The sequence below is a fragment of the Lipophrys pholis genome (assembly GCF_963383615.2).
Source record: "Lipophrys pholis genome assembly, chromosome: 8".
Lineage (NCBI taxonomy): Eukaryota > Metazoa > Chordata > Actinopteri > Blenniiformes > Blenniidae > Lipophrys > Lipophrys pholis.
In genome coordinates, this window is record NC_137630.1 from 20,852,438 (window position 1) to 20,867,861 (window position 15,424).

Here is a 15,424-nt window from a genome sequence, read left to right on the forward strand (position 1 = left end):
AAAGCAGCCAGGTTTCACGCCGACTGACAAAAGAGGTGGCGACCTTACCTTTTCTCTTTTTAACCTTCCCCAGAGTCATTGTCCATGCTATGTGCATGTTAGTTTATAATAATATGTGCGTTCATGAAAATCCCATCTCCTTTTTGTCCCCGGTGGCCCCTTTTACAACTGTTCACCATTTTAATGTCTTCAATTTAACAGGCCATTAATTATGTGGTTATAGTGAAAACCTTGGGCCTGGCAAATGTGAACGAGTGCATGCACGCAGCCCTGCACGTGTTAGTGTGTTAGTGTGTCTGTGTGTGTTCCACATCAGTGACATTGCAATATTAAGCTATAATGGAGATAAAACTCAAACTATTTGCAAGCCCATTTCTTTCTTTCCATTCCAGCGGTTCCAGTGGTGTCATTTGTTATAGTGTGGCATGGAATAAATTGCTTTGGGAGCACCACAGCTGGGATGACTATCTTGACAGATCGCACACAGTTGAATGGCTGTGATGCATATTCATCTCACTCACATTTCCCCCTCTCAGTTTTTGACATTCAGTCCTTGTTCTACAAGCAGTTGATGGCTTTACGGATGTTTTTCCTCCTAATTGTTGCGATCAAATGGGTGGACACGGGGACGCGTGCGGCGTAACTTTCTCTGGAGTGGATGAAATATGAAGAGTGATGGTGTTATGATGAAAAGAGCAACATTACCGGCTCAATTATGGAAAGTAGGGCTGGAGGGTGAAAGCTGCTGGCAGCTGTTTGTCGTTCTTGACTGCATATTTTTGATGAAAATTCTCTCCGTCGCAGCTAAATTGCCTGCTTGTTAATTGGGGCAAAACCTAAACAGATTTTTGTTAAATCTGGGACATGATGAAACAAAAATGGAGAGAATATTGACTGGTTTGAGCTCTTCTCATTTTACAAGGTTTCTTCCATTTGATTGTGTTTTTATCCGTCGGTTTTGCTCTCTGACGTCTGCTTATCTTCAAAATACAAGTATCTGTATGTGTGTGTGTGTGTGTGTGTGTGTGTGTGTGTGTGTGTGTGTGTGTGTGTATTCTTTTGCGGGGTTTTTTTTTTTTGGTTGTAGATAATCTTTTTGGAATGTTTCCTGATATAATTAGTTTCCACATATTTGTATGTGATACAGTGGCCGCTTTCTCTTGCTTCCAACACACTGCAAGCATAAAGTTTGGAGCCACAATAGAAAACACACAAACTCCCAGCTGACTTTAATCCGCTGGAATCGAGTCATAACATCCAGCCCCCGCTGCATTTTTTCTTTTCGATAATGTCGCAAATATTCAATTAACCTCTAATGATTGAACATTTGCTGCCACCTCTGCAGATAAAGTTGTTGGCCGAAGGCAAAGTGGTGGAAGGCAGATAAGAGAAGGGAGGCAGATCGAGTGATGTGAACATTTTAAGTCATAGCAGCCATCTGAGGAAGGTTGTTTGCTGTCCCTGTATGCAGCTTGAAGTGAATGTCTCAGTAAACTCTGCTTTTGTCATCAAGTCACTGTTTATTATTGAGCTCAAATCTTGTAAATGCAGATCAAATTCATCCATTAATCTGTGATAGTGAAAACAGTCGGATCAGATGTTGCCAAGTTTATTTATTTAATACATCATCAACACTGAAAGCTGCCACAAACACAGCCTGAAGTGCCATTTCAACAATAATGACTCATTGGTAATTATTCTTAATTAAGAGTTTAACACTCATAACACAATTCATCTGCTTCATCAAGACACGGCGGGTGTGCGATCTGATCTGATTGAAGAAAAGATGACTCACCATGTTGCTCTCATGTTTTTTTGGTGGGTTTTTTTACTTCATTTTTGTTGAGTACCTGACTGACAGGCCGCAGTACGTGCGCCTGCAGGACTGTGTGTCAGGAAGAGTGGTCGGCAACACCGAGGCTCCTCAGGGGACAGAACGTTTATGAAGTGACCCGTTCTCCATCTCTGTGTGGGGAAAATACAACTTTTCTGAAACGCTGACTAGTCGACATGGGCATTATGGCTGCGGTCAATAGTTTGTCAAGTAAATCAACATCAATAAGAGAGACAGAATCAGAGGTGCTGATTGTTCTGTTCTCCGTGTGGTGAAAAAGTGTAGAACTGACTTCACCATCGTTTGGATCAGGGGAGACACATTTCTTACATTTCTTACATTTCTTACATGCTCCAGATTCTTAGTGGTCCCATGAAGAAGGACCACTGAATATATAAGAATGCGCGTGTGATTGAATTACACAAACACAGCTCCAGCCTGCAGCCGGGTATACAAGCTGGAGCATTTTTTTTATGTTTGTACCGAGACAGAAACAAAATGGTTTCCAGCAGGTTGGACCTGTGTCCAGGACCCCAGTAACCACAGTAGGTCAAATATATCTATGTAGGGTGTGTATGGCTGTATGGCTTACTTGATTTGTTTGATACACAGTTTTCTTTTTCTCTTTTTGACAGCTTAGTATCGACTCAATTGACTTCTAGTGTTTCTGTTATCTGAGGATAACATCCATCTGCAGCTTTTCCAAGAGTGGAAACAAATAATTGACAGTGAAGCAAATAAACAGGCACGGACAAAGCAAAGTGAGGCGAAGACCCTGGAGAGCAGATGGGGGGCTCGAGAGGAAGATCGGACCAGAGAGCTTCATTCAACCCAACCGATTAAACTCGGCTGCACTCACTTACAATGAGCTGAAGAAGATTGTTGACTCCCGTCCAGAGGATGTTTAAAGGCTTGATCTCAAAGCAGCTGTGACAGAGAGAACATTACATCTCAGACACGCCACAAAAGTGAAAAGTTTAAAGTAGTTTGTTGGAGTCCGGAGGGAGACTTTGTTCAAAGCGATGGCTTATATGGTGTTTCTTTCAGTGGCGCGGATTTGTGTGTTCCCAATAGCAATGACAGATTAGCATGTTATTAGCACTAAGAGCTCTTAAAGCCGAGCATATTTCATCTTAAATAAAGCGCTATTTGAGTCATATAAGCTTTAAATGGCCACTTCATCAAAAAAACAGAGCCACCACCAGCACTTACCTCGGCCTCTTGTTTAGCGCCGCCACCCCAAAGCAAGTGGCACTTAAAGGGACGAGGCGCTGTGTTTTGCTGTGAAGACCATATTTCAAACAGAGGAGAAGAAAGTGGCTTATGGAAGCACCCTGCCTGTTAATCCCTGTCTTAACTCTGGTCGACCAGGCACCACCAAGGGCTATCTATCTATCCAACTCTCCATGTGCCCGATGAAAGCCACACACATGCACTCACACTGCGACTGGCACCATTAGTTATACGGTTACACAAGCACCGGGCAGGCAGCACAGTATAATAACTTTACCCAGACAAGAGTGGAAAAATTGGATTGGAGAAAGTTCTCGAGAAGTACTTTACTGCCTGCTGGGAGTCAGAGTAAAAAAAAAAAAAATAAGCCTGTGCAAACCATGGCACATTAAAAGCAGCCAGCCAGCCACTTCTGCTCTCTGTTGTCTTTATTTTTCTCTGTGAATAGACTATTTTAGTATTCCCTTGAAGAAACAACAGCTCTGAGAGCATGTGTGCCGTTTTTATCAAAGCTGGTATTGGGTCATTTTATAGAAAGAAAAAAAAAAAGAAGATTTTTTTTTTAACTTTGTTAGACCAGACAACATCATTTGTGCATGAGGTGGAGTTGTGCTCTCCACTGTCGCCTGACAATGAGAAAGAACATCATCAATTCAAGTCTGATATGAGTTTGCATGTTCTCTTGTTTCTGGTTGTTTTTTATCTTTCTGTTGTCACACCTTCATTTATCCATTTCGGGCTGTCTGTAATCATGTAGACAACACGATCAGGCTATTTTGGTTTATTTGTTGAGTCTGTCAATAAATAACATAATCCTAATCCCATGGCCTCCAGGAAGTAGCAAAACAAAGCAAGAAACTGAGGAGAGGTTAACGTCTTTAAGCCTGGACTCTGAACCCCCTGCAAGCCAATTCATAAGTAAAATGTGAAAACAAGAGTCTCAAACAATAATCAGATTTTGTGCTACAGAAAGACTTTTCATATTTTCTGTGCTTACTGACTCCTTAGCGGTCAGATGTGTGTAATGTTACCCTAAGGGGGGATTTTAGTGCCCAAATTACTCCCACAGATTCCCAGGGCTGTGCAGGTACTCACATTACTGGAGTTACTATGAGGTTATATCACTTTCTGAGTAGAAAATTGAAAAACAAAAAACAAAAAGCAAGGCAGTGAAAGAGAAGCATGAATCAGAGACGGCTGACTTTCGTAATGTGCCAGGTTTCGCTCTGACTTGCCTGCCTTTATTCCCGGTGACTCCCAGCAGGCACTAAAGTACCCGTTAGAGGGCAGGACACGCATGAAGCGGTGCTCATCATTTGGTTACTGAATAACAAATTGCCCCTGTGAGTCTTGTTATATCAGGCGAGGCTTTATTGGATAATGTCTTTCTCAACTAAAATCAACCCACTTGTGAAATTTGGAGACAAATAACTGGGAGATAAAGGAAAATGTAGGAGCAGTTTTCAGTTCATCCCTCCGCTCCTCTGGATGTGAGTCAGTTATTCGCCTGTACACAGAGGAGACTGATTCATGCAGCCTAAAGTCATATAGATTAACAGGCACGCACGCACGCATGCACGCACGCACGCATGCACGCACACACACAAGTATGCCGGTGACAGGACCAGCAACATGTTATCAGAGGACATTTCACAGAGGACACGCACACACACGCGCACAGAGAAACACTGGTGTGATTTATTGTATCTGCAGGCTGAAGCTGTGGAAATAAGGGGTGGGGTGGTGGTGGGGGTGGGGGTGGGGTCACCAGTCATCTCTGTTCGCTCACTGCAGGGGGTCCATCAGGTCCTCTCTCCACTTGTCATCGCAAATACGTCCTCCTCCTCCTGCATGTCATTGTCTCGTGCCACTGCTGTCCAGTTAGTAATCAAACAACTGTCCACACAGCCTGCCACATGTTTCTGTCACGGTTAGATGCTTCGTCAACACAAAGTGTTTTTCATACATTTTCAGACACTTATCTTGAGCACACATGCACGTCTTAATTAGCTCTCACACCATGCAGATCAAACATTCTCTGTCCATCAGACATGTTCTCTCTGATCCGCTCGTCTCTGCTATGAGCTGCTTACTTCTTCGTCTTCATCGTGACATGTGAAATGGTGACAGCAGAGATTACTGAAATATTTTGGGGCTTTGATTTTCTCTGTTATCGCTTTTAGAACGGGAGGACTTGGGGGGGGTAAAAAAATGAGTGTGTTGTTTCTGTAGCTATTTGATATTTTGTGCACACGTCCAGAGACTCAGTGTACTGAAAAAAAAAAAAGGATTGAGGTCTGTGATCCTAATCTGGACTCCGATGGCTGAAGCACAGAGTAAATGATGGTTCGAGAGAGCTAAAATAGAGATTAAGTGAGAGTGAAACCAGAGCGCAAAGGATGGGCTGCAGTAGATCTTTGAGGGGGCTTGTTGCATCCTGCTGCCATCCCCATCCCCTAATTGCTCAGTATTTATGGTGGGAGGAGTGGTATGTGTGGGCAACATGCTACTCCACATCGACACACACCCGAAACCAAAATACACACTAAGAGATTCCGTCACCCTACAGGGAGTCATTTGTGTTCGCAGGAGGTCGGTGGGAGGCTTTTACGGGCCGTTACGTAGCCAGCTCTCTATTCCTGGAAGAGCGTCGGTATCTTTTGATCAAATTCCACCCCACTCTCCAGTAACCTGCTTCCTATGAGTTGTGGACTAATTGTGCCACATGGGTTTTGTGTTTGTGTGATTGCGTATGTGTGTGTGTGTGTGTGTGTGTGTGTGTGTGTGTGTGTGTGTGTGTGTCTGGGTGGCCACGAGCCTCTCTTTTCTTGATTGATTGTTGTCATCTTGGTGGATTATTGAGTTAGCAGTGTTCGTGATAGGCTTACTGCATTGTAGATGGGGGGAACACGTGTACACACACACACACACACACACACACACACACACACACACGCACACACCCCAAGCTTGATTGGAAATATTTCCTGCCAGTAGTCCAGGGCTTTGTAATGGTCACATCACAGAATAAAATATGTGCGCTGCATAGAAGGCTCATATTAATTAATATGGCTGTTATCTTGTACTGAGACTGCAGTAGTATTCATATGTGTGCTGACCGCTGCTGTTTCAGACGGACACTAAGTAGTAAAAATGTAATTTATTAACGTGTCACAAATTCAACATTCATGTTAAAGATGATCACAAATAATCTGAACGGCTCAGTCACAGTTTTGTTTATTGCTAGATGCACAAAATAATAGGTTACACCACTAACGTCTTCACAGTTTTATGCTTTATTATAAAGGGAAAGATGTGCTAAGTTCACCCACACAAGGCCCCGAAGCTTTTTGCATTTATGGAGCCAAATAGAATAAAACCTGTTTAATGGATCTCTTTTTTTCCGCACCATGATTACCAGAGGACATGCAGCATCTCTCCATTAAACTATTTCCAGAGTTTCCTTTTCCCAATTGTTTCCTTTTCTTTGCCCCCAGTCAAATTATTGTTAGGATCCAGTGTAGATAGGGAGTATCATATGAGTATGGGAAGAATCTGTTGAATAAGTCTGCAGTATTAGAGAGTTCTCACTTCAGTGAGAGCTGTAGACAAATAATAGATTAAAAAGCTCAAAACAGGAAAAGGCATGAGTGGGCTTAGTGCATTTTGGTGAACATCAAATTATGACTCATTTCAGTAGATAGCAGTCTTTATTGGAGTAGTGTTGCAGGGGTAAAGCCAGTGGTGTGTCGTTCTGGGCTTCAGTGGACTCACAATTTAATTTATTTAATCAAGTGTCACAGTTTATACAGTAACAACCGAGCCATTTATAAGAACTAACTGAAAATTGTAGGGGAAATTAGAGACACATTTACAGTAGGGTTATTGGTGTCTCCTCCTAATGACTCATAGAGAGAAGTCTTCACCCTGAGTTTGATGGACCCTGGTTCAAGTGTCGTTGTGTCGTAAAGGGAATCGCACGCCAGGTCAACAGTGCAAGTGGGAATGACTTGGTGTGTCCACCGCGCTAAAACGGGAGCAGCCGAATAGATATAATCATTATCATTATCCTCACAGAGAGTAAATATTGTGATTAAAAAACTCATCTCAAAGTACGAGCTCAGCTGTTAGTCCACAAATAGTGTCAGGCCTGTAAACACAACACCCAAATGGACCGCAGCAAGCCTGCATCTCATTTCCGCCAGCATCCTCCTGCATCACTTTTATTGAGCTCTCTCGCCCAGAGTTGATCAGAAGATGTATGGTTCTCTTCCTCCAGTCCTTTCTCTTTCACAGTACTTATTAGGAGGGCGGAGACTCAATGGATTCCTGGTAAGATATGTCATTTGTGATACATCCTTACATTTTTTTCCTCCTCTCTGTCATAATTCTTTAAGTTTTCCATAATTTTCTACCCATCGATCTCAGTTTGGTTCCTTCGACATGTTTTTCTCCTGCCTCCACCACGGTAAATGGCTTTATCTTTCAGTTGCAGAGATATTTCTTGATATTGGTGTGATAAAGCCTGGTGCGTGTCACAGTTCATTCACCCCGCCATTGTTGCTTCGCACTCGCCCTCTGGAGTTCTTGCCCTCACGCTCTCGAGAAGTGTTCATTTTTAATTATCACTCAGCATTTTGATCATCTCCCTGCCCTGCCTGTCACAATGTCTCAGCAAGTTGCTGGTAACATTTCCATTACATTAGGAACCGCAGCCACCACCGTGAACTGAGAGCGTGTGTGTGTCTGCATGGATGTGCTCATGGTGTGCTCCTATCACTGCGGCCGAGGCGACATTTCTTCCTTCCTCATCCATCTTCAAGCGCTTGGCTGTAAATGACATGTCAACACACAGAGAAACACGTCGTTGCTTCAGACACACACGCACGCACACACACGCACGCACACACACACACACACACACACACACACACACACACACACACACACACACACACACACACACACACACACACACACACACACACACACACACACACACACCCAGGGAATTTAATTGAATTGGCAATGGAATTTTAATTAAAGGGTTCACGCCCCCCCCTCCCCACACACACACACACACACACACACACACACACACACACACACACACACACACACACACACACACACACACACACACACACACACACACACACACACACACACACACACATTCCCCCCAAATGGAATGCTAATTGAGTTGATGCAAATAGGAACTCGCAGTAAGGTTCAAATTACCTTGTGTGAAACATTTAAAGCACCACTTGTAAAAAACAAAACAAAGGACGGGCAGAGAAGAAAGATGGGGAATGTAGTTTGTGAATTATGGTCAAATAAAAAAATATCAATATTAAATTAAGCCTTGTGTATGAAGTAGTGGCCTGAAACTATTAGTGAAGACCGGGATTTCTTTTTTCATTGTGATGGGTTTACCTTTGATTGTGTGTGTTTGTGTATGTTTGTGTGTGAGTGTGAGTGTGAGTGTGAGTGTGTGCGTGTGCGTGTGCGTGTACATGCTGTGTGTAAAGCCTGTGTTGTAATAAGCGTCTGAGCTCACTGCAGTGGTATTATTAAGAAAGGCCCTCATCTCCCATAAAGTTCCCAGATCTTTCTCCTTCCTGGCAGCCGCTGGCAGGGCGGTTGGAAATAGTGAGCTCCTCTTTAGCTCAGCAGGGGATGAATCGATAAATCTGTCGTTGTTTATTTTGTAAAACTCACCTCCGGGCACTCCCACCGTCAGAGGCTAAATACTCGAGCTGCTCATGTTGAGTGGTTCAATATAGTCGGCTACCGTGTGAAGATATATTGTCTTCTCTAAACTGGTTTGTATCAACAAGTGGTGTTTATAATGGTCTCAGAATTTTGTTCTTTTTCTCCATGATCTTAGCAGAAATGCATAAAGTGAAAACTCCCAGCAGGTTGCTGTTGTAAAAGACATCCTGTTAGTGTGATAAAATCTGACATTTTCCTTTCCTGCCTTCCAGGTATTGGCTTTAGAACGGCAGGTCTTTGACTTCCTCGGTTACCAGTGGGCCCCCATCCTTGCCAACTTCTTCCACATCATCATTGTCATCCTCGGCCTCTTTGGCACCATCCAGTACCGGCCACGATACATCATTGTGGTGAGTGACTGAAATTACATTTGACTTGCAGATCCCTTGAAACTCTGCACAGCCTGCCACTTAATCCTGTTCATTTTTGTCAAGGAGTGTCACATCAGTTTGCATTAGCTCTCATATATTGTAGATCAAACATGTTGTTGCCTTTCTCATTGCAAACTGTGCCGCACTCTTTTGTGCATTGTGTGACACCCTTAAATCACTCTAATCCCTTGATAATTAGGCCTAATTAAAAGGGGTGGGATGTTGGGGGGGGTTGGGAGGGGGGGGCTAAGAAGCTCATCAGATTTATATTTGGCTTCAGGTTTTTGGACAGAGAAGGTCATTCTTTCAAGCACAATGCAAAGCATGTGCCGCCTGTTTTGTCTCCACTCCGTTAAAAAGTCCTACTAAGAGGCTCTGTAAAGGTGCTTTAACTCAATTCAGTTTTTATTTGACACCATAACGCTCATCTGAGGCATTAAAAGCCTATTTTGAGCGGCATTAGCGGAGGCACAGATGGTAATGCTAATGACAGGAAAAGATTGGGGGAGCGAGAAAGAGGTAAAGAGAGGAAGAGAGATGTGAGTAAATAAAGAGAGACGAGGGAGATAAAGAAGGATAAACAGGAGCCGCCGAGGATAAGATGTGGAAACAGGAAGCAGGAAGCAAAGGGAGGAGAGGAGGGAAGGAAGGTAGAGCAATTGTTACACGTTGAGTAGAAAACAGCAGACTTCAAGCGAAGAACTTTCATGACACAACTTGTGCGGTTTTACTGTTCTTCTGTCTCTGGCGCTTTAAACACACAGGTCATTGTGAGTCAGAGGATTTCACAACCTTCCCTCAGACGAGTGTCACTGACTCCCTCTGACTACCCCTCTGCATCTGTCAACAGCTGCCTGACTGTACAATTTTATAAATGGTGGAGTCGTGAACTGCATTTGGCCTCAGACGTTTACAAACCTGCAGCTCCCTCGGGGCACCAATAAACTTCCTCAACTTAACGACGGCTTTTACAAAAAGCAAAGTCTTACATACAAATGTATTTGTGTGAATTTTTGCATGCGGGGGTGGAAGGCTGCTCGCCACTGGCTTTACTTTGAGAGCTTATTTACTAACTGTGGCTTTTTAATCACTGTAGCTGTCGTGTTTTGTTGAGGTTTCCATGCAGCTAATCTGTGTGTTTGCCCCTCAGTACACAGTGTGGGCCGCTGTCTGGGTAGCCTGGAACGTCTTCGTCATCTGTTTCTACCTGGACGTAGGAGGCCTGTCCAAGGTGAGAAGTTTTCGGCTGCTGTTGTGAATCGCTCACCGTGCATCTGCTGACTTGAGTGGCTTTGTGCTGCCAGGAATGTTCTGTCTCTTTCTAAGGTTGTGGAGACTAAAGCCTGAGTTTTATTCCTTTGTCTAATAACTGCACCACCTACACTGTGGGTGTCACTTAGACCTGCACTATAGTTCCAAGAAATATTCCGATTTTGTGCTCTGTATCTACTAAACTCAAGCAATAAGACACTTTAAACGCTGGCCAATATATGTGGACAAGTAATATGCATGTCTGTATATTCTACCAGTGCATGTGGGACTTTTTTCATTGCACTCCCGACTTCCTCCCATGATACAAACACATGTATGTTGGGGTAATTGTTCGCTCTAAGCTGCTCATTCAGTGTATGTCTGATTGTGTTATATACTAGATAACGTTTTCCAACTGTCAGCAGGGTGACTCTTCAGCGTCCTGCACCCTCAATTTTAAACGAAGCAATTACAGAAGATAGATGGATTGATAAATGGTGTTCTTTTCTGCACTTGCTAATTACAAATCTCAATGTCAATATCAGTCTTATGAAGACCTGCTAAGCATACAACTTATATCATTTTTCAGCTGTAGTCTGGTATGCAGACTATCCACTTTTCTTTTTCCCTTCATTGACTCGTTTCGCATGTGTTCAGCTGTTTAATGGCTGCATCTGGCGTTGATGGTGTTGATAGGACAAGATGGAGTAGGCTGCAGAGGGCTAATGGTCACAATGTGATGGGTGTGGATCTACGGCGCTTGTTTTATTCTCAGCAGCCACATTAAAGTAAAGAGAGCAAATCTCTGCTTTACAGACGCGCCTGGCTTGTAGTACTTTCTGCACCTTCACTTTCAGTAATTTTTTTATTTTATTTAATTTTTTTATTTTGTGGTACCTAAAACATTTTATTCCCATGTGAACCATTTTCATTGCACTCTTCTCTAAAGCGACACCTCACAAGCAGAATCAGAAGAAATAAGAACATATCTAGTTCTCAGCAGAGCAGGGACAGATTAAGGTAGATAAAGCACATCATTCTTCCTTTTTCCCCTCCACAAAAAACCGGAGGTGAGTATTTCTTTCTCCCGTAAATGTTTAATCTATTTTCTAATCTCATCCCAGGGTTGCTTTCTCATTGCACCACACTGTAAAATACCAAATTTAAGGGTAAACTATAAAGGAATAGGTGAATTTTCCTGAGCTTCATCGACTCTGAATGTATATTTGAGCTCTAATTAGATATGATGCACTACCATTAGTTCCTTTCTGCTTGCATCAAAAACCTGAAGGCCTCACTATAAAAAACAATGGCAGTAAGTTTAATTCCTGCAGTGTGTAATGAATGTGTGATATTGGAAGCAGAGTTTGAATACAGCATTGAACTATTAGGTAACCCCCTAAGCTTTAGAACCAGAGCTAGAGAGGGAACCGTTCTGCAGAACCAGACTCACAGAGAGGAAAAGAGGACAGAGACAGAGAGCAACAAGCAACAAACATTGTCATCACAAAGCAGTTAATCCAATCACCGCAGACTATTTTACAGCAAAGGTCACAATTTGGTTCATGTTATATTGGGGTTCTGGTCAAACAAGTTGTGAAAGTAAAGGTTAGAGTGAGAGTCTGGGGAATGTGTTTGTCAATTGAAAGGCTCTTCTCAAAGATAGACCCACAAGTCTGTGCGTGTGTTTGCTTAGAGTAATCTGCAGGAAATGAACACAGAGGGAATAAAAACCCAACCAGCCCGAGTGTGCATGTTTTTAAATATTTGCCTGCTACATTTCCCCCGGACCTGTGGGGTAGAGTTTCCTCCCATGCTGAGTTTCAAGTAGAAATATATGTATGTCATAGGGAAACATGAAGATCATATGCATGTTCAACCAGACAAAAGCGAGGGTTTGTGTTGTGTCTTATCGGAAATCAGTATCTTCTCTCTCTCCTGCCAACATTTTTCTTTCTTCACTGCGTCTTCTACATTACTTCTTCCATCAGTATCGTTTCTATACGCATTCTTCACAAGTGAAGTTGGGGATGTGGAGGAGCTAGAGGCCATCTCAAAGGACAGTGTGCACCCGGGGGAAATGATGTTACATGATGATGTTATTTAAATATTTCCATTTTCCATATCAGTGTATATTTCCCCTCAACTCTCCTCTCCTCCTCATAGGCAGTTCTCTAGCCCAGTTGCTCTCCTGAACGTTGACAATAATGTATTCATGTAGGCCACGTTCATCTGACACCTGCTCAGACAGCCAAAATGAGTTTCTCAAACACCTTCCCGGGCACTGTGACTTTGTCATTGTGTGATAGTCCTTGGCTCCATCAAGTGTGTCTGTCACTCACCGCTTATGTCTGTGCGTCCACTCTGAGCATGTGTGTGTGAGTGTATGTGTGTGTGTGTTTCTGATAGAATAATGAGGCTTGTAGGGGCCAGCTGCTCGGGGCTGAGGCTGGGCATTAACCCGACAGATGGAGCCAGCCTGGGCTTCCAGCTCTGCATATGGTGGCCAGGAGGAGAGCTGGCTAATGGAGCGCACACACATGCACCCACACCCTGGACAGACATGCACGACCAAACTTGACACACAGCTTTCTGAGAAGTCCTCAACACATTTTCATCATAACACACAGTCAGCTAATTCTGCGTGGCTGACCGATGTTGACAGGCCTGGACTGTGTGTGTGTGTGTGTGTGTGTGCGTGCGTGTGTGTTTGAGGGCAGGTTGTCAGAGGCATATGCCACATGCTCTGTCACCTCCTATTGATCCCTTATCCCCTCCCCCACGGTGCAGGACAGACTGACAGACGGACCCCCTGCTGACATGCACACACCTCTGTTTTAAACAGTCTGTGGTCATTCATTCATTGATTCACTCTCTCTGCACGCAGTCACTGCAGACTTGAAGACTCTAGGACATCCCTACCAAGTTCCCTGAGTTAAAAAAAAAAAAAGTGGAAAAAACTGTAAATACATGCAAAATCGTCATTGCAACTAATAAAAAATATATGATCTTTATTGTAAATACCACATATGGTCTTTTAGCTATTTCATAGTTCTCTTTGTAAAACTTTCAAATCTTCAATCTTTCAAACAATGAAATTTTGCATTGTTTAATTTAAATGCTGTCAATTGCAATGGCTCTAACAGAAAGAAACCCAAAACAAGAAACAAGTTAACATGATCATAGGTGGCAGTGGAAATTTAAAAGAAAACGGCCCTTGAGCAAGAAAATACCTTCAGGGACAGAGATGGTGGTTTGCACCAGTCAGGGTCAGATGCCAGTGAACACAGCAACAACAAAAAAAGAAAAGTTGACATCTGCAAGCTAACAAATAATAAATAGTCACATATACTGCCCCTTCTTTGTGTGGCAAATGAATTAAAGATACAGTACAGCATATGTAAATATTTGCTTTAACATAAAGGTCTAAATGGATGTTTTACTCCACTCAGGCCCCGTTTACACGACAACAAATTAGAGTGTATCCGCAAAACTTTCTTCACTTTTGGGGGGTCCGTTTGCACGGCACCAGTTTGCGGATGCACCGTATCCGCAAAGTTTTTAATCCGGCTCCCAAGGTGGAAAGATTCTTTCACGCCGCAAATCCCTCCTGCGGAGACTGCCAGAGGCAACAGAGCCTGCTACTGCGCATGCATATCTCTCCCCCTCCCCTCTGCTCATTCAGTTGTAAACAAACATGGCGGCCCCGTAGTGGTACGACCCACGGTCTATATTCTAGTTTTATCGTCCAGATCAGTAGTTTAATAGTTGAGACTCACCCCTGATAGCATCCGATGCGTCACCAGTCCATATGGATGTCGGGTTCTCTCCATTTTCCTCACGTTTATAGTGTGTTGTTCTCTGCACACGTCTGTGTAGTTTCATAACAAAATCAAGCAACAGCGCCCTCCAGTGGCCCAGCATACTAACTACATCGTTGTCTCTGTGTCCGCTCCTGCAGAGTAAACGCCCCCACTTTGTTTTTGGCGGATTAGGTGTTGTCACGTGAAACGTTGTCGTGTAAACAGGGCCTCAGTGTTGAACCTGTATTGCTGTTTTAAACGCTTAAATATTCACTCTTTCTGATACCCTATGTCTTGTGTTTTTAGATACAGGATTGTAACCTTTGTTACATTCCTACATAAAATTGTCGAAAGTTTTCTTTTTGACCACACACATTCAAAATGAAATGATGTTCTCCGAGTTCCCAGTCAAACATTGAACGATTAGTTCTTAGTTCTCTACAGTTGCTTGAACGTTTTCATGCCCTTTGAACTTTTCCACATTTTGTCACATTACAACCACAAATATGTGGTTATAATTATTATTCATCAGAAAAATTACAAAACCATCTATCAATTTTGTTCAGCTTCACAATTATGGCACATTGTGTAAGTCTATATACTTTTGCATGCCACTGACCGGATTTTTTGTTCTGTCTAAAACAATGTGCAGTTTTCAGCTTCAAGTTTCCTTCTGGGTTATCCCTCACACACTTCATACTGAGACTGTACACTTTATTTCGATAATTATAACAGGCCAACATTTCCACTGAGTCTTTCCAGCTCCCCAATCAATACACAACCACTACACGTGCACATCTATGTGAAGACTCATCAATCAGTGAAGTCTTCAGATGTCTTCCCCCGTGCAAGCACACAAATACAATTACTGTATTTTGGAAACTTGAAATCCTTGAAAACTAGATTCTAATTATTGATGTTTAGCTTTATATATGTGCCTCTGTGGAGTACACAAGCTGGATTCCCTTTCAATAAGTATCGACTTTTGTCAAAGAAAATAGTTTGGAGTGATTAGACTAACCTTGAATCTATGATATGACAGGATGTGTGTGCTGTGGGCTGACTGGGAGCAGAACAAACACACTCCTGACAGTAAGTTGCCGAAAGCTTCTTCAGTATCGACTGCTGGCGCGCTGCAGCCATGAGTGCGGACGCAG

At 43.0% G+C, this 15,424-nt stretch overlaps 1 protein-coding gene across 2 annotated transcripts in view; it reads left to right on the forward strand.

Annotated features, from left to right (window-relative positions):
- Positions 1–15,424, forward strand: part of nkain4 (sodium/potassium transporting ATPase interacting 4) — a 47,442-nt gene that overhangs the window by 6,443 nt on the left and 25,575 nt on the right. For both annotated transcript variants that reach the window (XM_080469850.1, XM_080469849.1), the window contains exons 2-3: positions 9,055–9,192; positions 10,364–10,444. In XM_080469850.1, coding sequence (XP_080325976.1) covers positions 9,055–9,192; positions 10,364–10,444 — 219 coding nt within the window. The remainder of the gene's footprint in view (positions 1–9,054; positions 9,193–10,363; positions 10,445–15,424) is intronic.